General features: G+C 40.1%; 1 pseudogene and 1 gene segment (V, D, J or C); both read left to right on the top strand.

Moving 5' to 3' along the window:
- Positions 1 to 4132: 4132 nt before the first annotated feature.
- LOC130220477 (uncharacterized) lies at positions 4133 to 6939 on the top strand (annotated as a pseudogene).
- Positions 6940 to 18287: 11348 nt separating this feature from the next.
- LOC130221335 (immunoglobulin heavy constant gamma 4-like) lies at positions 18288 to 24289 on the top strand. The segment is given in 7 exon segments: positions 18288 to 18318; positions 21170 to 21454; positions 21586 to 21861; positions 21973 to 22281; positions 22488 to 22793; positions 23757 to 23911; positions 24071 to 24289. Coding segments are annotated over 6 exon segments (1311 nt in total).
- Positions 24290 to 24549: the final 260 nt, after the last annotated feature.

Raw genomic sequence — 24549 nt, 5'->3', positions numbered from 1 at the left:
GCAAGCCTTTAATGTCTGAACCGCTTGTTTGGGGCGGGACCCCCACCCCCCCAATGCCAGCGGCGCTGGCCGGGATCGGGGCACTATCTCGGGGCAAGCCTTTAATGTCTGACCCGCTTGTTTGGGGCGGGATCCCTACCCCCCAATGCCAGCGGCGCTGGCCGGGATCGGGGCACTATCTCGGGGCAAGCCTTTAATGTCTGAACCGCTTGTTTGGGGCGGGACCCCCACCCCCCAATGCCAGCGGCGCTGGCCGGGATCGGGGCACTATCTCGGGGCAAGCCTTTAATGTCTGAACCGCTTGTTTGGGGCGGGACCCCCACCCCCCAATGCCAGTGGCGCTGGCTGGGATCGGGGCACTGTCTTTGGGCCTGACTTCAATGTCTGAACCGCTTGGTTGGGGCGGGACCCCCATGCCCCAATGACAATGGCGCTGGCCGGGATCGGGACACTTTTGTGGGCAGCCAGCCAAGCCATTGACCCCCCTGGGTCGTTCAAACGCAAAGCCGCCAAAACTTAAGTCCACATTTCTACGCCTTCCCCGAATTCCAGATGGCAGGTCAGAGACAATCAGCCCCAGACAGGCACCTCCAGGCGCGGGACATCCCGGAAAAGGGGTCTCCCGTCGGGCATGGCTTGGCGGGATGGGGCCTGGGTCTCACCAAGTACTCCGGTGAGCGTTGACACTAGCCACGCGAATTCTCGCTCAATCAACTGTGTCACTGGTGCCCCTGGAACCCCCCTCGCCGCGCCAGAGCCAACAGTGCTTGCCCGGGGTCGGGGCACTGTTCCTGGGTAAACCTGCATGTCTCAGCCCCTTGGCTGGGTTTCCCCATGCCCACGGGCGCCCTCCAGCTCGCCCGGGGTCGGGGCACTGTTCCTGGGTAAACCTGCATGTCTCAGCCCCTTGGCTGGGTTTCCCCATGCCCACGGGCGCCCTCCAGCTCGCCCGGGGTCGGGGTACTGTTCCTGGGTAAGCCTGCAATGTCTCAGCCCCTTGGCTGGGTTTCCCCATGCCCACGGGCGCCCACCAGCTCGCCCGGGGTCGGGGCACTGTTCCTGGGTAAACCTGCAATGTCTCAGCCCCTTGGCTGGGTTTCCCCATGCCCACGGGCGCCCTCCAGCTCGCCCGGGGTCGGGGCACTGTTCCTGGGTAAGCCAGCCTGGCCATTGAACCCCTGGTTCGTTCAAACGCAAAGCCGCCAAAACCTAAGTCCACATTTCTACGCCTTCCCCGAATTCCAGATGGCAGGTCAGAGACAGTCAGCCCCAGACAGGCACCTCCAGGCGCGTGACATCCCGGAAAAGGGGTCTCCCGTCGGGCATGGCTTGGCGGGATGGGGGCCTGGGTCTCACCAAGTACTCCGGTGAGCGTTGACACTAGCCACGCGAATTCTCGCTCAATCAACTGTGTCACTGGTGCCCCTGGAACCCCCCTCGCCGCGCCAGAGCCAACAGTGCTCGCCCGGGGTCGGGGCACTGTTCCTGGGTAAACCTGCATGTCTCAGCCCCTTGGCTGGGTTTCCCCATGCCCACGGGCGCCCTCCAGCTCGCCCGGGGTCGGGGCACTGTTCCTGGGTAAACCTGCATGTCTCAGCTCCTTGGCTGGGTTTCCCCATGCCCACGGGCGCCCTCCAGCTCGCCCGGGGTCGGGGCACTGTTCCTGGGTAAGCCTGCAATGTCTCAGCCCCTTGGCTGGGTTTCCCCATGCCCACGGGCGCCCTCCAGCTCGCCCGGGGTCGGGGCACTGTTCCTGGGTAAACCTGCAATGTCTCAGCCCCTTGGCTGGGTTTCCCCATGCCCACGGGCGCCCTCCAGCTCGCCCGGGGTCGGGGCACTGTTCCTGGGTAAGCCTGCAATGTCTCAGCCCCTTGGCTGGGTTTCCCCATGCCCACGGGCGCCCACCAGCTCGCCCGGGGTCGGGGCACTGTTCCTGGGTAAACCTGCATGTCTCAGCCCCTTGGCTGGGTTTCCCCATGCCCACGGGCGCCCTCCAGCTCGCCCGGGGTCGGGGCACTGTTCCTGGGTAAACCTGCATGTCTCAGCCCCTTGGCTGGGTTTCCCCATGCCCACGGGCGCCCTCCAGCTCGCCCGGGGTCGGGGCACTGTTCCTGGGTAAACCTGCATGTCTCAGCCCCTTGGCTGGGTTTCCCCATGCCCACGGGCGCCCTCCAGCTCGCCCGGGGTCGGGGCACTGTTCCTGGGTAAGCCTGCAATGTCTCAGCCCCTTGGCTGGGTTTCCCCATGCCCACGGGCGCCCACCAGCTCGCCCGGGGTCGGGGCACTGTTCCTGGGTAAACCTGCAATGTCTCAGCCCCTTGGCTGGGTTTCCCCATGCCCACGGGCGCCCTCCAGCTCGCCCGGGGTCGGGGCACTGTTCCTGGGTAAGCCAGCCTGGCCCTTGACCCCCTGGTTCGTTCAAACGCAAAGCCGCCAAAACCTAAGTCCACAATTCTTCGCCTTCCCCGAATTCCTGATGGCAGGTCAGAGACAATCAGCCCCGGACAGGCACCTCCAGGCGCGGGACATCCCGGAAAAGGGGTCTCCCGTCGGGCAGGGCTTGGCGGGCTGGGGCCTGGGTCTCACCAAGTACCCCGTCGAGCGCCGACACCACCAGCCACGCTAATTCTCACTCACCCAACTGTGCCACTGGATCCCCAAATGGGCTTGATCGTCTTTTCAAAAGCTGGCTGGAAAGACCAACCATCATCCAAATGAGGCTTTGTTGTTCCAATCAATTATTTTACTTCCTCTGCAAATACCTTCATATCAGACCCCAAAACTGTAGAAATGCATAATGTAAGGCAATAAATTAAAAATGATCATGGCAATATTGCATAGTGCAGATACAAATTTATATTAAAGTATTTGGCAGATGCCAATTTTTAATGACCGAAGAGGTTTGATCTGATTTTAAATAATTAATTCTTTAAACTTTAAGCATTTGTGTTAAAAAGTTCTTTTTGTAAAGACATTAAAAATTAAAAAAGAAAAAAAACATAATGGACATGAAATCAGCCCAACTGGACATTAAATAACATTAATACACTATTTACTATTAAATTTGAAAAAAGCATGATTAAAAGGTTTTGTTTTTGTTTGAATTGTAGCTTGCTTTTTTAGTCCTATATTAACCATTGCATTTTAAATTTTTCTCTCTGTGTGCTCTTCATTAAAAAGCTCACAATTAAATAAGACTTGGATTCTCTGAAAACATTGTGCATGGCATGTATGGGTATGAAGTATGCTGAAAGCTGCGCACACTGCCAGGTAATGCCGATGAGGATTCTGGATAAAAGGCTTCGGCTGGTGGCATCTTCCAAGGACGATCCGGTACTCTCTGCAGTCCCGCCTTTGTCTTAAGACACCAAATCTAAGATCTTGCTTCGTGGGGGGGATATCAAGGAGTTAGAATCCTCTGAGGTTTAACTGCTGTTAGACCAGCAGCTGCTGGTGGATGTTAATGAGATGAAAGGGGATGAGGAGGTGGACGAGGAGATGCTAGCTCGTCTCCTCCAAGATGAGCAGGATGATGAGGAGAAGGACTGGCAAAACTTGCTTCCTGAGCTTTAGCTCCCAGCAAAACAACTGCTTCCCACTCTGCCAGATTGTGTCACTAAGATGAAGTGCTCATGGGATAAACACTTCACTAACTGTATGCCTGTCAAGGGTTACTTGTCACTCAATGTGAGCAAAATGGAGGGCCTTGGGATTTCAGGTCCCTCAATCAATAAATCAGATGAATTCGAGGAATCCAATTGAGATGTACAACCCTGTAACAAATTCCTTACAAGTTATTAAGTGAAGTTTCATAAACCAATTTCGAGAGGAGTACGTGATATGATTGAACACGTCTGGCCACTCATCTGTAATTAGTATTAATCCAATCAGAGTGATCCTAGTTTACTATAAATGGATCATTTTCTCCCTACTGTTTTATCTTCGTTTGGAAGACCTCAAGCTAAGAACACAATTCTAAGCTCTGCAAGCTAGCCAGCCAGCCCTCAAGCTAAGAACACAACTCTAAGCTCTGCAAGCCAGCCAGCCAGCAAACCAGAAAACCAACAAAACAACCAGCCAGCCAGCCAACAAACCAACCAGGCAACCAACTATAACGACTACGCCAGACAAAATGGACAAAAGCAGCAACAACAATAACAACAACAGCAACGCTTTGACCACCAGTGAGAGCTCCGCTCTCCCCGACACGCCCGCCGCGGCACAATGCCACGCAGCCCCGCAAACAAAGGGACTCAAGGTCGAGGTCCCAGTGAGAGGCCGCAGGCCTATCCGCATCGCAACAACTCAACGCCGCCAGAATTCACCATCTCCAACAACATCAAGCCATCACCTACCTTCACCAGCTTCCTCCTACGCCTCCGCCAGATCATCATCCCATGTCTCCAACAAAATCACCATCCCTGAACTCCGGAAAAACCTCTCGGGCGCAGGAATTCCCATACCTTCACGCTGCAATACAGCCGATCTCCTGAAGCTCTACCCCGCCATTGCTCCTCAGTCCCTGCCCACCATGGACACTGCAAGATTCTCCCGCTCACGCCACGCCCCCTATCCTCAACGTTCTACATCTCAAACTGAACTTTCTCAACCAGGACAATCTAAAAAAGCTACACAAAAAAGTACAACAACTAGCAGGAAGACATCCAGACCACGCATTCAAGAAAACCGGACCACCCCAGCTACATCATTGCAACTTACAGAAATTCCCCCAGACAATATTCCCTCTACAATGCATACTAATCAACCTTTTACAACCCCTCTCATTTGGCCTCCAGCTCCTCACTACAGCTCTACTCCCAGCCCCCCATTACACACCACTTCCATCAGCCACACTCATATTCAGCTCCCCATACCCAATAATCCCCCTAATACATCTACACAGTTTATTCATACCACCACTAGCTCCAACCCCAATGCTTATCCTCTCACTACCCCTTTTACTCTCTCTAGTATTCCCCCCTATAATCCCCCTTCTTCCCTTCACCAAGCACTCACTCACACCACCAGCACTGATCCAGCCCAACATACCACCATCACTTCACAAACTTCTTCAGCACGGACCCCGTACACCCTTATCACAGCCACTCCCCTCCCCGTGCCACACAACGCTATAGTCCTGGAACGCTATAGTCCCTATAGCCAACCAGACTCTACACCATAACTTTTCAATCCAGATGGATGGAGCAACCATCACTGCATCCAAAATGGTAAAAATCCTTGGAGTAACGATTGATGACCAACTGAACTTCTCTGACCACATTTCTAGAACTGCTCCTTCGTATCTGCTCTCACTTCTGCAGATATATGTGCCCACCAGAAACTTGCGTTCTGTGAATGAACATCGCCTCGTTGTTCCATCCCGAAGAGGGAAGAAATCACTTTCCCGAACTCTCACATTCAATCTGCCCAGTTGGTGGAATGAACTCCCTAACTACATCAGAACAGCAGAGTCACTTGCTGTCTTCAAGAAACGACTAAAAACGCAACTGTTTAGTCTCCACTTTCCTTCCTAATCTGCAACTGCCTCTGTGGCTATACCACTAACTGTGCTCTCTCTCTCTCTCTCAAAAAAAAAAAAAAAAAAAAAACAACATTTTTTTTACAAATTTTTTATAAATTTTTTCACATTTTTTACTAATGCTTAGCTTCTTAGACTTTACACACCTGAAACTTGTCTATAGCACTTGTTCACTGCTGCTCTTATAGTTGTGTAAATTGCTTCCTTGTCCTCATTTGTAAGTCGCTTTGGATAAAAGCGTCTGCTAAATGACTAAATGTAAATGTAAATGTAAACCACCCCCCGTCTCAAACGCTGCAAAAAATCTCATACTATCAGAGATTTCGGCAGTTGGCTCCAGAACTGCACATATCCCTCCATATTCAGAGATGATATTGCCTTAAATTACCCTATGCACAATTTACACCAAGCATCCATCTCACTAATTTTAGAAGCCATAGCCCCTAGAACCCTTCAGTCATACCTCTCAGCATGGAATGCATTTAAACATTTCCACACCCAGTACAACACACAGTTTTCCAACTTTTCCCTTCTCACCATTACATCCTTTATCACACACCTACACTCCTCAAAAAACATTCAAGCCAGCACCATTAAGAGTTATTTAAGCGGGATTAATTTCTTTCACAAATTGATCCACGGCTCCCCAGCAGACTCCATTTCCAACTCCCAAACCTGCCTTCTTATTAAAGACATACAGAAAGCCCATCCCTCCTCCCCAGACTCCAGGCTACCCATCACACAAAGCGTCCTCTCCAAATGCATGTCCACTCTCCGCAAAGGTTACATTGCCCCAAATACTGACCGTACTCTTGACGCCATGTTAAATCTTTCTTTTTTTGGATTTCTTAGATGCTCAGAAATCACCATAGTATCTAAATTTAATCCAAGCATTCACCCTACCATCTCAGATCTTACTGTGTTAGATAAGGGAACTCTTTCCTTCCTCATAAAACAAAATAAAACAGACCAGGCACGTAAGGGACATTTCTTCTACATATTCAACCTCCCCTCACCCACACTCCCATTCCAAACACTCACAGCATTTCTACATTTTAGGAAAACCTAAAAACCAAGTCCCTCGTCCCCCTTATTCGTATATGACACAAACCGCCCAGTAACGGGATTCTGGTTTCAAAGACACCTCAAAGCAGTTCTCAAACTATCAGGCTTTCCCTCAGATTCATACTCCAGCCACCACAGCAGCACAAAAAGGGCTCTCACAACAACAGATCCAGACTCTGGGAAGATGGTCATCCAATGCCTTCAAGACGTACATACGCCTTAGCCAAAGGCACCTTAAAGAAGCCCAAATGACCCTCGCCAGCCATCAACCCACATCTAATCAAAGGCGAGAGCACAACCCAACCACCTTCCCTGCTTCTTTTCCTTCCTTCTAGACTGAGCAACACTCAGTTTTCTTCCTCAGCCAAGTAGTCAATCGAAGTTTCAGCTAAGCCCCCCTTGTCACCCGCCACCCCGGCCGTTTCCGCAGGAGTCTTCACTGCCTCCACCCATTTCCCGACTCCTGCCGGACCCTGCCCCCCCAAAGGCTCTGACTCTCGCAGGAGTGTTACCCCGAGCTTCGACTCCCGCAGGAGTTATCTCACTGCCCCCCCCCCCAGGCCTTAGCAAATTTCCCTTATATGTATGTGTGTATATATATCTGTATGTGTTTGTGTATGTATGTATGCATGTATATGTGCGTGTGTGTATGTGTGTATATATATGTATATATGTATGTCACCCTCTAACAGGAGTCTTCACCATCCAAATCCCCTTTTCCCCAGACTCCTGTCAGAGTCGGCCAGCTTGCCCTGGGGGAAATTCTTCGAAATACACGGCTGCTGTCCCGAGTTGATAGCATTTTGGGGAGCTCTCGAGACCTACCTGATCTCGGATCTCCTGATATGCTTATCGACCGGGCTGGAGCCCTGGGCTCAAATATCTCCGAGCTCAGGGTTCTCTCCCGAGACAGAATGCCAAACCTGCTTTATACGCCAAGCATTTCTAAGTGGGAACTCTTGAAAAACGCTTGATTGCAGTTGTTGTTAGTTTTTAGTTTTTAGGTTTAGGAAGCCAACTTTAGGGAGCAAAACGTTTTCACTCATAGGGCTAGGTAGTTTTGTATTTTGTTTCCTTAATTTTAAAACTGCTTGATGTGTTTACTTGTGCTATCTTTGACTAAAATTTAAGTTTGTTTGATGATCTGAAATATTAAGGTGTGACACATATGCAAAAAAGAAATCATTAAGGGAAACACAGTAACAAATTTTCACACCAATGTACATTATTCCTCCAGTTATGTACTTTAGATATACCTGGACCCTGTCTTACATTGTCAAATATTAAATGTTTAGCTACTTACATCTCACAGTTTGATTTAAATCTGAGGTAAATTTGTGCTGGTCAACTCTAAATTGTATCGATATTCTTGTCTATCTTTGCTTTGATCATTTTGACGATGATGTGTGGTGTTAGACTGCTGGACAGCTCAGATGAGGAAGTCAGAGATCTTGATGTTTTTAAACTGTGAAACAACAATTCAGTTTTGACACCTACAGTACTAGACAAATTAGTGCACTCTGAAAAGTATTTATTTATTTTGCAATTTTTTTTTTAAACACTCGTCAAAATCAAGGCTGAAGGAGGAGTTAATGCAAATCTGTTAAGTATGTTTCTCTTAAGTTGTTTGTCCTGTTGAAGCATCTTTGTTCACTGACTCACTTGTGTGGTCCTTGTGGAGAAGAATCATCAGCAATGACAACAAGAATCAACTCACTCCTGTTGTTACTGTTATTAAATGGTTTATATATTATAAAAAAAGAATACATTCATCTAATTAATTCTAACACATTACAGCCTATATGCACTCACATACATGAACTCTGTTTATGCAGCATTTAGTATTTGCTCAAAGAATTAAATGTACAAAAGATATCACTGGGGTGACCCTTTTTCAAAAAGTATAGCATATCAGCACATAAAGAGTCCATATAGTTACCTAACAATATTAGTGCATAAAGTGAATATATACGGTTTTTATTTTATTTCATTTATTTGCACAAGAATACAACATTTTTTTGAATGAAACAGAAAAAAATTTGTCATAATGTGCAGGAAGAAGCAAAAAGCCTAAAAGGCTTATTTAGAGCTTTTATCTAAATAATAATAATAAAATAACAATGACAAAACAATTACATTACAGGTGAATAATGAAAGGGTGTCACGGTGGCGCCGTGGGTAGCACGTTCGCCTCACAGCAAGAAGGTCGCTGGTTCGAGCCCCGGCTGGGTCAGTTGCCATTTCTGCATGGAGTTTGGATGTGGCTTTCCTCCAGGAAAACTCCAGTTTTCCCCACAGTCCAAAGACATGCAGTATTGGTGAATTGGGTAAGGCCGTAGTGTATGTGTGTTAATGAGTGTTTCCCGTGTGTGTATGGGTGTTTCCCTGTGTTGGGTTGCGGCAGGAAGGGCATCTGCTGTGTAAATCATATGCTGGATAAGTTGGTGGTTTATTTCGCTGTGGCAACCCCTGATTAATAAAGGGACTAAGCCGAAAAGAAAATGAATGAATGAAGTGAATAATAAATACACACAAATTAAATTACAAAGACAAATCTTTTCTGTAAATGTAAAATTACTAAATCCTGAGAAAAATGCTCATTTTAGAATAAATTTTCAGATGGCACTCAGAGGCTTTTTCATTTGAGCTCTTCATATAAAACATTGTTTTATTACACCCAAACTAAAACAAATGAGACTTTCTCCAGAAGATAAATATAATAGGAAATGCTGTATAAAAATAAACTAATAAATAATTTTGTTTTCAATTTTCATCACAATTTTCAGTTTTATATCACATGATTTGTTTTCAGATTTGTATTTTTCATGAAAAACTGTAAATTCTGACACTGAGATTTTGTTCAGTTTTTAAGACCCTCCTTTATTAAAATCAAGTCTTAAATATACAGTCCATTCTCTGTGTAATGAATGCTGGATTTTTTAAAGCTTCTTCACACACCAGACACATTACTTTTACTTGGAGCAGCACTCTGAATCTGACTTATTTTACGCTCCTTGTACTGATTTCATGTAAGTTAAAATTTGTTTACCAAAAATGCTTAGATACTAAGTTTTCCCACCCGCCCACCCTATCCCCACCACACACACACACACACACACACACACACGCACACACACACACACACACACACACACACTTTTATGACATCTGTTATGGACATATTATGCTGAAGCATATCACTGTGACTATACGGTGGGGCACAGTAAAAGAACATAATACAAAAACCCCAGTGCTCTGAGACTCTGAGACTGTGTGAGAATAACGAATTAAAATGTCAGAATCTATTTTCATTCACTGTGAATGCTACGGAAGACCTAAGAGGCAATGTATTAAAATATTTTTCTCTCGTTTAGTCGTGATCTCTACATAACAAGAGTTAATGAAAATTAAGTCGTTAATTGTCCAGTGGCGTAGCGCAATCTGCATGGGCCCACCAGCAAAAATGAAGGTGGAGCTCGCATAGCCCATATAGCATGTACTGTAAGACGCGTGTGAAAGAATCTAAAAAGCGTTTAAAATGTCCATATCGTCCTTTTCTTTATGCATTTTTCTGGACAAAGTTCACAGAGTAGAATACCTATTAGGTGTGTGACTTCAGAGCTGAAAATATTACGCTTTTAAAGCCTGTCTGGCTTGTTTATGCTTAGTTCACTCTAATACTCAACTATCACTCTATATATCAATGAATCTCAGACACGCAGGTTTTCACTGTGCTTCCTTTACTTCACATGCATGCGCATAACAATGACGTCATACACTACAAACCATACATGGTCTGTCACATCCTCCCATCCTGCTGTCTATATACATAACATATTGTAACATCTTTTTTTTTTTTTTTACAATTTATATACAGTATTATGTGCACTGTATGCAAGAAACAACATAACATTACAACGTGTGCACAACAGCATAACACTATGCTCTTATTTTCACTTCAGTGTCATAAGAACAATTACAGATGTTTAAACAAAATCTCTCAAGTGTGTTGGTCTTTTAACTATTCTGCCACTTCTAGTTATCACAACACTGTTGCTGGTGTCTGTATGGTGTGTGCGTGTGTTGCGTGTCTCTGGAACTTCCTTTGTATGTCCCTCATCTGGATGATTAGTCTGAGCAAGCTTGACAGTATTCCCTTTGTCTGCTCTCTGTGGTCTTCCAGGCACAGTCCTGAGATGTTTCCGATTTCTCCGTACAACAGTTCCATTTTCCAGCTTGACAGTGTATGATCGATTATTGGTCATTCTTTCCACCTTTGCCGGTGTCCAGTGTGCTTTACGTTTTGTGTCCAACTGGACTCTTACTTGTTCTCCCTCCTGCAGAGGTCTAAGATCTTTCGCCCCTCTGTTGTAGTAGTAGGCTTGTTTGCGTTGGTTGATTTCTACAGCGTGCTCTGTGTTTACAACACCTGGCCGCAGGAGGCTGTCCCGTGTTGGCAGTAATGTTTTAGTTCTTCTGCTCGTGAGTCTTTGGGCAGGACTGGCATTAAATCCTTGAGATGGAGTGTTCCTGTGCTCTAGTATAGCCAGGTATGGATCAGCTTTTGCTCTCTTAGCTTTTTCCATGAGATGTTTAGCCGTTTTCACTGCTGACTCGGCTTTGCCGTTGCTTTGCGGATATGCTGGAGATGACGTCACATGCCTAAATTCCCAAGCTATGCTGAATTTTTTTAAATTCCTGAGAGCTGTACTGTGGCCCGTTATCAGAGATAACTGTGTCTGGGATCCCGTGTCGTGCAAAATGGGCCTTTAGTTTGTGTATCACTGTGCTTGAGCTGGTATCAGTGAGATAATCAATTTCCCAGAAGTTAGAAAAATAGTCAACTGTGATGAGATACGCTCTGTTGTTGAATGAGAATAAATCTGTGCCTACTTTTGCCCAAGGCCTTATCTGGCCTTATCTAATGTCATGTGCGCACATTGTCTCTTTCTGCTGTCGCACATCTACAGTTCTGCAAACAGCACATTTCCCTATGTATTCTCTCATAGCAGCACTCATCCCAGGCCAGTATACACAGTCTCTTGCTCTTCTTAAACAGCTTTCTATGCCTAGATGTGATGCATGAATTCTCTCCATGATCTCTGTTCTCAGCTTTGCCGGTATTAGAGCTCGCTCTCCTCTAAAAATCACTCCACCTTGCTCACTAAGCTCTTCTCTTATAGAAAAGAATTGTCTCAGCTCTTCTTTCAGCTGAGTTTTCTCCTCTGGCCATCCCTGAGCTATCACTTGCTGCAACATCTGAAATTTCTCATCCTTAGCTGTTTCTCTCTGTATCTTTTGTAGAATCCCTTCTGATATGGGCAGGTACTGCAACATGTTGATTGTCTCAATTTCTGTCTCTACTGATCCTTCTGCAGCACATTCTGGTAGGTATGCTCTGCTGAGAGTATCTGCTAAGTGCATCAGTCGATCTGGCACATAGACAATGTTAATGTCATATCGTTGCAGTCTCAAAAGCATTCTCTGTAATCTTTTGGGCGCATTAAGCAATGGCTTTTTTACAATGGTTTCTAGGGGTTTGTGGTCTGAGTGTACTTCTACTTTCCTGCCATATGTGTACTGGTGGAATTTCTCCATTCCAAAAAGAATTGCTAGGCATTCTTTTTCTATTTGTGCATACCCTTTTTCTGTGGCTGTGAGGGCTCTGCTGCTATAAGCGACTGGTTGTCCTGCCTGCAAAAGTGCTGCGCCCAGTCCTGTCTCAGAGGAGTCACATTGAAGAACTAGGTCGTCCTCTGGATTGTTGTACTTCAAAACAGGTGCTGAGGCAATCATTTGTTTCAGTTTGTTGAACGCATCATCCTGTACATCAGTCCACTCCCAAATCACATCTGTGTGTGTCAGTTGTCTCAATATGTCACAGCTGTCTGATAAATGTGCACAAAATTTAGACAAATAGTTCACCATACCTAATAATCTCTGGAGTCCCTTCACATCAGATGGCCTGGGCATCTCCAATATAGCTCTCACCTTCTCTGGGTCAATCTTTAGTCCCTCAGATGTCAGTCTGTGTCCAATATATGGCATCTTTTTCTGTCTTAGCTTGAGTTTGTTGAAATTTAGTTTAATGTTTCTGTCTCTACAACGATCCAGGAGTTGTCTTAGCTTTGTGTCATGATCTTTCTCAGTTGCCTCATCATTGTCACCTTCACCACAGATAAGGATGTCATCCGTTATTATCCGTATTCCTGGAAGCCCCTCTAATGCCTGAGTCAACCTGTGCTGGAACACTTCTGGAGCCGGGCTGATTCCCATAGGAATTCTAATCCATCTGTACCTGCCACATGGCATTGCAAATGTAGTGAGGTAGCTTGACTCTTCTGAAAGCCTTATGTGCCAGAACCCATCTTTCCCGTCACACACTGTAAAGACTCTCGCTTTGGTCAGATCGGGGAGAACATCATCTATGGTGGGTAAGGGAAAATGTTGACGTCTCAGTGCTTTGTTTAGTGGTCTTGGGTCAATACAAATTCTGAGTTTTCCAGACGGTTTTTTCACCACCACCATGCTGCAAATCCACTCTGTGCTCTTTTGCACCTGAGCTATAATGCCTCTCTCTACCAGGCTTCCCAGCTCATCTTTTAGATGTTTCATTAGTGCCACAGGAACTCTTCGCTTTGGAAGCCTCACTGATTTCACTGCAGGATCCACTTCTAGGTTATATTCTCCTTCCAGGCATCCATCTCCTTCAAATACGTCAGCATACTCCCTATGTATGTCACTTTTGTCCCATGGTTCTTTTCCTCTGCGTCTTTCTGTGGTAACAATATCATCAATTGCCATAATATTTTCATGCTGTATTCTTACCAGATCCATTGCCTGTACTGCCTTGTTTCCCAGCAGGGGCACTGAAGAGGTGTCCTCCACAACAATAAACTCTAGCCGGTAAAGTTTTCTATTTCTCGGGTTTCTTATTTTTATTCTGCATTTTCCCACTGGTTTCAGGGTGCTCTTATTATACATGACCAGGATTTGTTCAGTCTTTTCCATCACGGTGTCAGGGTTTAACTGCTGAATGGGGATTACGTTACAACTGGCTCCACAGTCTAATTGAAATTTTACTGGTCTTTCTCCTATCAACATGGTTGCAAACAGTTGTTTTTCCTGTGTGTCCTCCCTCATTTGCGAACTAAGGCTTAGGATTTCCTGAAATGGTTCCTCTTCAATTTCTGCCACACTGTGTATTCCTTTTCTTTTAGTTTCTTTTGTTTTACACGTGGCAGCAAAATGGTTTAATTTGCCACATTTTCTGCATTGCTTTCCATAAGCTGGGCAACTCAGTTTTTTCCACTCATGCTGTTTTCCACAAAATTTACACTTTGTAGGAGTTTGTTTTGCACCCTGATTTTGTTTAATTCTCTGTACTGTGTGCACTTCTTCAGCTTTCTGTCCTTCTATGGTCATTACATTCTCTTTTGACAGTTCTGATGCTCTACAAATCCTTATGCATTTCTCAAGCGTCAGTTCAGGCTCTCTTAATAGACGTTCTCTCACATGTGAGTTCAGTATGCCGCAGACAATTCGGTCTCTAATCAGAGAATCTTTAGCTGATCCAAAGTTGCATGTGTCCGCTAGCAGTTTCAAATCAGTAATATACTTATCAATCATTTCGCCTGAGTTTTGATTTCTGGAGAAAAATTTGTATCTCTCTACAGTTTCGTTTGGTGCTGGATTGCAGTGGTTTCTGAACGCGGTTAACAGCCATTCGAGCATCAGTTCACAGTCAGCCGGGTGGGCGGCGCCTAGCGTCTTACAGTTCTCTCCCGGTTTCTCCGATTAAATACTGGAAAACTTTTACCTTCGTCTTGTCATCCGCATCTGTAAGCGATAAATCAATGTACAGGAAAAACTCTTCTTCCCATGCTTTCCAAGCTTTTGGTATATTCGTCGCATTCCAGTCAAAATTCGCTGGCGGCTTCAATCCGAAAGCACCCTCCATGATCGGCGCACGTCTCTCTTAATTACTTTCTCCGTTGCGATTTACCTCAGTCTTTCACTTTTCTTATTGTTAATTTACCGCTGCCACCATGTTTATGCTTAGTTCACTCTAATACTCAACTATCACTCTATATATCAATGAATCTCAGACACGCAGTTTTTCACTGTGCTTCCTTTACTTCACATGCATGCGCATAACAATGACGTCATACACTACAAACCATACATGGTCTGTCACATCCTCCCATCCTGCTGTCTATATACATAACATATTGTAACATGGCTGTGGTACAATTGATTAAACAAATCAAAATGAAATTGCACTGGCACAATGGATGATTTTGTCATTAACAGCAAAAACAAATATAGGATAAGCTACTGTTTTTTTTCATCATACAATTAACAATAAGACATAACTCATGAATATTTTACTTTTGTTTTGCCCTTTTGTTTTGGCTGCTGAAAGGAAGCAGTCTTTGAACGCAATTTCTTTCACCTTAAATGTTATTCGTTCTTCTTGTTTATTTTGTAGATAACTGACAGACAAAAAAAATATTAACAATTAATAAACTAAATATGATATAAATTATACCAAATGAAATTTGTTCTAAAAAGACAAAATGTTTTAATAAAAAAGTATGAAATTCCCCCAAAAATTGTACAGCACATGAATTATTAAGCATATCTGCAGATCTGTAGATTAAGATCTGTAATGCTTGAGAGCTGTCGCTTCCTGGATGAATTATTGCTGTGCCTTTGGGATAATTTAGAAATTGTGATGAAATATTTTCAGACCTTTATAAAACAAATATTTGCATTTTAACACAACCCATAATAAATGCAGTAAATCTAGAGTAATTTTACATTTTAAGTAGGCCTACTGTGTACTGTAGCTGTTTAGTTAATATTCAAACATGTGCCTGTAAGGATTGACATGCAATAAAGCATTCATAAATGCTAGGGTGCAGAAAAACAGAGGGAACAACATTTCAATGTCAAAATTACTTTTATAAACATACAGTAGATTGTGTATTTTGCCTGTGTGTTTGTGACATAAACACTTTATGCCTTAATTGTCGATTTAAAAAATTCTAACAAAACAACAAAACATTAAATCGAGAATAAAATACCCAAAAATTAGTTGTATTTTGAAAAACGAGAAAATAATATTTTTGAAGGCACAGGCAGTTTCATTTGTATAGATTTAATCTTAAGAAAAAAATATTAAGATATGTATGATGTTGCAGCGACTCTTGTGACCTGTTTCGTTTAATTTGCATAATTTAGCTAAATAATTAAAATGTGCTAGGCTACCTGATAACTGACTTTATTTTGGGTTAATGTCCCATAGCAAGCCTTCAGGGAGGATATCTAACTGCAAATTAATTGTTAAATACCAGGCGTCTTAAGCTAAAATTTACCCGTCCTGTAAATATCTTTTCTTGCAAATAGTTAGCCTACAATAATACACAATACGTGAAAAATAGGTGGTGTACTATTACCCACCTAAGTATTGAGAAAAACTCAAATACTCAATACACAAAAATTAGGGACGTCTAATCACCAAAACAAATGAGTATACCGAGAGTATGATCCTCAGAAGTCGTAATACCCAAACAGCTCGTGGAAAAATGTAGGCATACTGAGTATATGTGCGTATAGCAAGGACTACACCACTGGTAGGCTACAATAACACACACACACACACACACACACACACACACACACACACACACACACACACGCACACGCACACGCACACACACACACACACACACACACACACACACACCATTATTATTATGAAATGGAGCTACTACATCTATAGGTAGTCTATATATCTGTTACAACATGAATCCAATGACTTTACAAACGTCAATATATTTGTCCACATGCAAAAATAAGTATTTTTTTGATTCTACATTTAAAAAGAAAAAGTAAAAAAATGTTATCAGAAATTTATAGAACAAAACAAATATTAACATTTTACTCAAACTCACACACAATAAATCCAGTAAATGAATTGAAACTGAATTTTAAAATGGTGTCTTTTTTCCATTGCTGAATAAAATACAGTATAATTGGTTAAAAGCTCTAAAATAAAAATAGACTGATAAGCAGCGCAACCAAAAGAGCTATGAAAGGAAGAAAACAGACTATAGGAAATAATATAATAAACATTAATGGAATTAATGGAAAAAATAGGAAAATATAATACAAATTTAATTGGTGATTCTGATGTTTGGTCTGTGTTTGTGCCAGCAGAGAAGGCTTAGTTGGACCTGACGGCGTGCCATGGCCATTCAGTAAATATAACAGTACAGTAAAGAATACAATATCCATTTAACTGATGTTGTACCTTTTCTAAGCTTCATTGGGTTACAATTGAATATAATGTTTGCAATGCATTGTTCCTCGAGTTTCGTCTATTCTCTCAAGAGACAGAGAGCTCAACAGACACAGAGCAGCTGCAATTTATTATGCACCCACGAAATCTTGAGACCCAATAAACATCTGTTATGTGAATTTTCAACTACAGAATTAAATTCATGTTCATCTTCTCTCATGCTTATGTATAATTACATTTATTTAATGCAATTTATTTAAGGTTTGTTTTTAATTATGTTCTCGCTCCAAATTTGATCTGACTCCAATTTCAGGTTTGTGTTAAATTGTGTCTATAATTAAAACTGGTCACATTTATTAATTATGAATAAGTTTCCTATCTATCTATCTATCCATTCATCCATCCATCCATCCACCCCCCCCCCCCCCCCCCTCTCTCTATATATATATTACTTTAAATAACATATTCTTTGATATTATTGCAAGTGACTGGTACTTCGACAAAAAAGTTTATCCAGTCTTTTTCCTTGCAACTTGCTACAGTAGTAGTCAGGGGTCAAGAGGGCTACTAAATGATACTACAGTTTGATGTTCACTGACCGTAATAATAACATGCAAGGTAACAAAGACTCCTCATAATCTGCTAATGAATATTATTTTATTAGAATCCAAAATTAATCATACATGAATCACATATGCCAGTTACATAACTATACAAGAGAAGCCAATTCATAGATGATAAACACACAACATCAATTGACGATTCAAATATATGATTAATATTAGCATTAATATTGATAACAATAGCTAACTAATGGTAAATAATATTAATTTTATAAGTAGCTCTCACTGACTATTTTTTTTCTTTAGAAATGATCAAAAATTAATAAGTAACTACAATTGTCTTAAATTAGCTATCTTGCTTAGTTAATGTAGCTTATTAGATTTAGTGGTAATGTGTTATTAATACTTATTTACCATTTTTCTAAAGTGTTACCCATGTTTTATGTATGCATAGATTTACAAAACTAGATTGTCCAAAACTATTAATGAAAACCTGTTTTATTTTATTAATTATTGTTTGCATATTTAATTTAAGCTATTTTGTATTATAAATATTTTATTTTTATTAAGACGCACAATTTGTTATCTAGCCACAATCACTTTTCACTTTTTAACGTTTTTATGCTTTTAATAATAAAGTAGTAATTAGATCACAGTAATTATAACATTTGTAGTGATGGTGTCAGTTTTATTTTCGTCAGATCCAGATATTTCATATAGTCTACTTGTGCATGATCATGAAGTGGATTTAAAATGACAAAGGTTTTTGTAAACCAGCTGACGTCTAACGTGGCATTGTGATGCTTTTGACTACTGGGGTAAAGGCACACAAGTGACCGTCACAAGTAAGTTCTTAACTTTTTCAACTCTTTTAGTAGCCTCTAGCCTATTTTAAATTTAAGAAAAATGTTATGCAGACAAACCTACTTAGATGTACAGAAATAGGAATACTGTTTATGTTGTCGAGAACATCTGTAGGATTCAATAATTTGTTAATTGCATTTGTTTATTGCTTTGAAATCGCATTATTATTACACATGTAGACAAATTTTTATTGTGAGTTTAATTTATAAAAAATCGATTTAATCTTCATTGCATGCATAATAGCCTATGCATAACCTAAAAAGTATTTAGGATATAATAGTTAACACAGAAAATTGTAAGAATATTCTGATGAGGAGAAACTATTTGTATATAGCATAGCCTATAGATGAGATCAAGGCTTTATTAATGTAAAAGCAAAACCATTTTACTTTACTTTATATGAGTTTTTTCCCGAAATAACCTTGCGAGATGCAGTAGCCTAATTAGGTAATATAAGATCTTATACAGCTGATAGAAATAATGTAATGCTGTGAGCTACTTCGACTACTGGGGTAAAGGGACGCAGGTGACCGTGACAAGTAAGTTATTTTTGCTTCCATTTGAATTTGCTATTTCGTATTAATATCTGTAGTTAAAAAAAAGTTAAGCCTGTAGCATTATTGTGAGCTGTTAGTAATAGACCTTTGAGTCTATTAAAATTACTTTGGCATAGTCTTATGTGTGGCATAGCCTTCAGACTTCTGAATCTTTAAAAAAAAAAATTAAACGAAATGCCTTTCCTTGGGTCATTTGTCATGAAGGCATGTTTTAGGAAGTGATTATAGGCTTTTTATTATTTCCCTGTATTTTCTCAGAGTATTTTGCTTCTATAAATTATGCAAGCAACGTTTCAGTTTTGTAATTTATTCGTGCAAACGAGGTTTTAATTGCAATCTAAAAATGCTAGCTTATTTGTTTATTTATTAGTTTGTTTGTTTATTTAAAGTCTTATTATAGCCTAATTATTTCAGTACGTCATCTAAATACAGCCTATAGCATAAGATGATTTAGTGTTGTGATCGGTTAAACATGTTTATAATGTGTGTTCCGATGCAAAAAAGCTAATTGCCTTCTGAAATGTTCGTCTATTTTTTTTTCTCTGACTCTTGAGTGTAGATTAGTGTAGTGCAGTCATTTTATTTTTATGTTAAAGAACAGATTCAGTTTACTTTAAGTTTTTAAGATTTATTTTTTGTGTGTGTGAAAAAGGGAGACGGAAAAACCTGAATGAACCGATTTTGGTTGCACTTTACAGTACAGGCACACTAATATGTATTTTTAATGCTTTGCTAATGCACAGATAATTATGAGTTAATGTATGTGTTAAAGTAATGAAGAAATATATAATTTATTAACGAGTACGGCATGAGCAACAAATTAACATTCCATATAATTATTACATGTAGCCAAATTGTCATTAGTTAAATAAGCCATAAGCTCACACTTTAAAAAGTGTTGTTGTTATTTGTACTTGCAAATAAGGATAGCATAATAATTTTACACATAATCTTATCTTGCATGTTTACAATCTTATTTTGTGTTTTTTACTTCAAAATGCAACGTTTAATTCAATAAGCTTGAGGTTTCTTTTTATTTATTGTGCTGAAAAAACAAAGTAAATTCAAAAAGCTAGGCCTGATTAATATCTAGAGGGGGCTTCGTAATCTATTGAACTAAAGCAAAAAAATGACACACACGAGTAGTTACTTCACAAAGCTAGGAAATCGCATGCTCACTTAGACTGACACGTAATTTAATTCAATTTTGATTTACGTAAAATTAAAGAAAACACGTAATCACTTTGCACTTGTGTATTCGACATGATGTCAGTATAGACAAACGAGTCAATAAAACTGTGAATTCCCTAGTAAACATAAACATTTAACGTTAATAATAATTATGGTTAGGCTTTTACAAGCGAGGTTTTGAAGTGAATTCTGAGTAAAAATAGTTTCCAAGTTTTTTTTAAGAACCCTGCTCCACTTTTTATTTTAGTGTAATGTAATAGCATATTTTTTAACTAATGATGTAAATTCGTGTCAATTATAACAATAGTCAAAGTAATACTTTAACTTTCAGTTGACTGCTTTAAGTAATCATTAGATAATGCTTTAATGTTATGGCTTATTGAGAAACCTGAATGTTTTCTATAGACTATAATTAGCTAGTTCTGTCATTGCCTCAGCAGGTAAAATCATAACATAAAGATACCTTAGCAAATCATTAGCTAATGATTAATTAACACAGACTAATTTACATCATTGGTAAAATAATACTATAATATTGAATTAATACATGACAACACATTTAAATATTAACAATTTACAGTATAGATTGCTTAATGTATAAATCCTATAGAATGTTCATTTGTTGCTTATTCAGTCATCGACAAATGGTTTAGCTTTTTATTAGTTATACATTATCTCATGATTATCAGTTAAGCATTATTTAAATAATATTAGTGCACCCATATTGTAGTGTTACTTAGATGTCAGGTGATTTTTAAGTAAATTACAGCTACTGTATGTATGAAGTAGATTAGACAGTGAAATTACAATAAGATTGACAAGGTAGTTGGAGGAAGTATTTTATTCTCTCTCAGCAAATACTGCTACACCGCACATTCAACCATCAATCCATCCTCACCATACAACAATGCAAACAATTTAAATAAATATAAATTTTTAAATAATTAATATTATTAGCTTTTATTTATTTATTTTCCAGGTACATTGCTTATGATGAATTTATATATGTGTACAATATCATTAATGTTTCTATGTGCAGTCTACTATTCTGCATTTTTTTTTTTTTGTTTTCTCTCCCCTTTAGATGAAATTCCCACAGCACCAGTTGTGTTCAAAATGTCTCAGTGTAGTTCTTCTACTGATTCCTTAATTATTGGATGTCTGGCCTCTGAGTTTTCACCTAACAATTCCGTAAACTTCAGATGGAGTAGTGATGGAAACAACATTACAAATGTCATTCAGCATTCTACAAACAAGTTGAAATTCAGCTACATCACCATTACCAAAGAGCAACAAGACCAAAGTAAAATAACATGTACAGCAGATCATCCAACAAAAACAGTCAGCGAAACATTCAGAAAAAATCAAGGTAATGACAGACATTAACAGGTTGAGCATAACATTACTGTACAAATATGCTGTTGAGGTATAAAGTAAAAATGTACATTTGAAAAAAATATTACGTTTAGTATGTCTAAGCAAAAAAATGATTCATTATAGCTCCAACCCTGAGTTTGGTTCCTGTACCAACTGAGAAAAATACATTTGCCATGTGTGTTATTGAGGATTTCTACCCTCAAACCATCACTGTACAGTGGAAAGAAAACAACATTAACAGACAGAACCCAACAAAACTGGAGTACAAAATGAACATGGATGGTCTTTACACAGCTCTCAGTCTTTATAAAATAAACGAGAATGCGAATGCAAACACTGAGTATACCTGTGAGGTCTCACACAAAGGACAAACATTTCATAAAACACAGAACTTCAAAGGTAAACCATCTTCCATTTAAAATACACACATGAATATGCTCATCTAAACTTTTTTACAGTTCAAACATAAATCCATACACATTAAACATATTTCTTTTTCCATCTATTTAGCTAAATTCACACTGATGCTGAAGCCACCAATCGAGAGAGAAATGTTCATCAATAACAAAACTGTCTTGCAAGCTGTTCTTTCTGGAGATGTGCATAATGCAGTGAAACAAGCTTCCGTGTCATGCAAAATGGCCAATGTGCCTATAAATATTGAGAGCCAGGAAAATGTTTCAAATGACAAATTACAATATGTAAAAATTCACAATGTCACTGTTGATACAGGGAAATGGCTTAATGGTGAAAGAGTCACATGTACCACCAGTAACACGCTTACTGACATCGAGCAGGAGATCCATATTAATAAAGGAGGTAAGTCAACGTAAATCTTCAATGTAATCACCTTTTGATTCTGTTTATTCACAGATTATGAAAAAGAGACGAAAAACAATGAGCACTATTACTGTTCGGAGCATTTTTACTCTTTTAAAGCTTAGACTGGCTTGAAATATGATTATTATTAATTAATTTGAGAATCTTGAGTGACTGTTGAATATTTATCATTTTCTTCAATTCAGGTGGACAGACACCCAGTGTTAAAATTTACAAACCTGATAATTCCAGCACAGCTAGTATCTCTCATGTGTGTGAAGTCTCCAGCCCTAACCTCGGTGATGTATATATCATGTGGAAAGTGGGCGATAAGCCTTACACAGAGGGCAAATCTATTGGTCCCATTCAACAACAGGGCTTCACATCTGTTCTCAGCATTCTTACAATCTCGCAAAAAGAGTATAAGGATAGCAAAACCAGCATCACCTGCGCTGTCAAACACGCCTACATGAAGGATAAAGCATCTCCATTACTAACATCAACAAGCAAAAGTAAACAGACAGAAGCAAAAGCTTGTGGATTTGATTATAGTCGTTAACTTTTGTGTGTTCTGCATTTGCTAGTTCTTTTGCTTCCTGTTGCTCACCCGTTTAGATTATGTATTTTTGATGTTTTTGTGCATTTGTCTGTCTGTGTCACTATACATGGGTCAAACTTCAAAGCCACATTGTAATAAACCATAGTGTAATAAAACAATAGTTTTCAAGAGCAAAACGTAAATCTGACCTGTGTAAATGTGATACTTTTGTTAAAACTATTCTTGTATGTTTTGTCCTGTGTTTACTGCACCTCTGTAGCCTTTTATGTCTTCTGAAAAAAAAAAACATATTTCATTTATTTCCATATTTTATTTACTATACGATTCAAATTTGAAACAAAATTTTAATTTGAGATTTTATGTTGTTTCACAATAAATCTTTGTGTTTGCATGATTAAGTCCTGCGCTTCTGTGCTTTGCTTTCTGGTCTTGTTTTATTCTGTATTTAGAGAAACAAGGATACACTGCACAAAGGTAAAAGCACATAGTCATTTCCAAATGTGACTTTCAAAATCATCAGTAAATACTGGCATTTACAATCAGTGCAGTGTGCAGATGTTTTAAGAGGATGATATTTGTAAAGTGCATTTACAGTATATTAGTTTCAGTATTAAGTTACTTGATAAGTGCATTATAAAGGTCAAATATTGTAAATATTTTATAACATATTTGCTGTAATATTTTTAAAATGCACAATCTTTAGTCATTTGTCCTCCTCTGTTCTGTGTGTGTGTATTGTTTGGTCCTCAGTATGTATTGATTGTGTGCAAGTCATTGGTTAAATTGTTTATGAGGCACTAACAAGCATAATAATATTTTCTGGACTATAAACTGAAGATTATTAATAAATGCTTTAGTAAATATTTTTCACAGTGTGCTTACTGTGCACAGGATTTATTTTGTGTGTCTGTTTCAGTGGAGCCTCCTGAGCCAGAGACAGGTTTTGCTCTTAACTGCAATGAAGATGTACTGGAGGAGGACGAATTCAGAAGTCTCTGGTCCACTGCCACCTCATTCATCTTCCTCTTCCTCTTCTCTCTGACCTACAGCGCTGTGCTCAGCCTCTTCAAGGTAAGATTGTTATGAACAAATCAAGAGTTTATACAAAGAGATGCCTTTTTTTGCTTAATTTTGTTATTCATACTGCAACAGATATTAAGGTTTCACTTTGGTTTGTGTATGTGATTTGTTTTCTAATTATTTATAATTAGATGCGATTTTCTCTTTCAGATGAAGCAGTGACGGTTTGTTGTAAGAGTTTGTGAAAACTTCCAACACTTCTAATTTCTTTTGTAACTTTTCAAATATTTTGAAATTGCAAAAGAAAAATATTTCTGTTCACTCTTTTGCTCTGTAAGTTTGACTTTAAAAAAATGCACGTTTACTGAGATGTTGAAACTTAACGCCACCCCCTCCCCTTGAATATATTGATGTATTGTATATGTAAATATTGCTCACAGTCATCAATAAAGTATTTTATCTGTAAAGCTATCTAGTTGTTAATTCAAATGTTTTATCAGACTCTTACTACTAGTGACATTATGTAACAGTTTTAGCGAACAAAATTTAGTTTATTTACTTAAATGCAGCAGGGCAAACACATTTCAGATAAACTGTTAGATAAAAGAGCTTTTAAAAATCATTGGAAGTTTAAACATTTCTAGGAGATCTGTAATAACACACACACACACACGCACACGCACACGCAC

The sequence above is a fragment of the Danio aesculapii genome, chromosome 3 (assembly GCF_903798145.1).
Source record: "Danio aesculapii chromosome 3, fDanAes4.1, whole genome shotgun sequence".
Classification (NCBI taxonomy): domain Eukaryota; kingdom Metazoa; phylum Chordata; class Actinopteri; order Cypriniformes; family Danionidae; genus Danio; species Danio aesculapii.
This window is presented reverse-complemented; position numbering and strand designations above follow the sequence as displayed.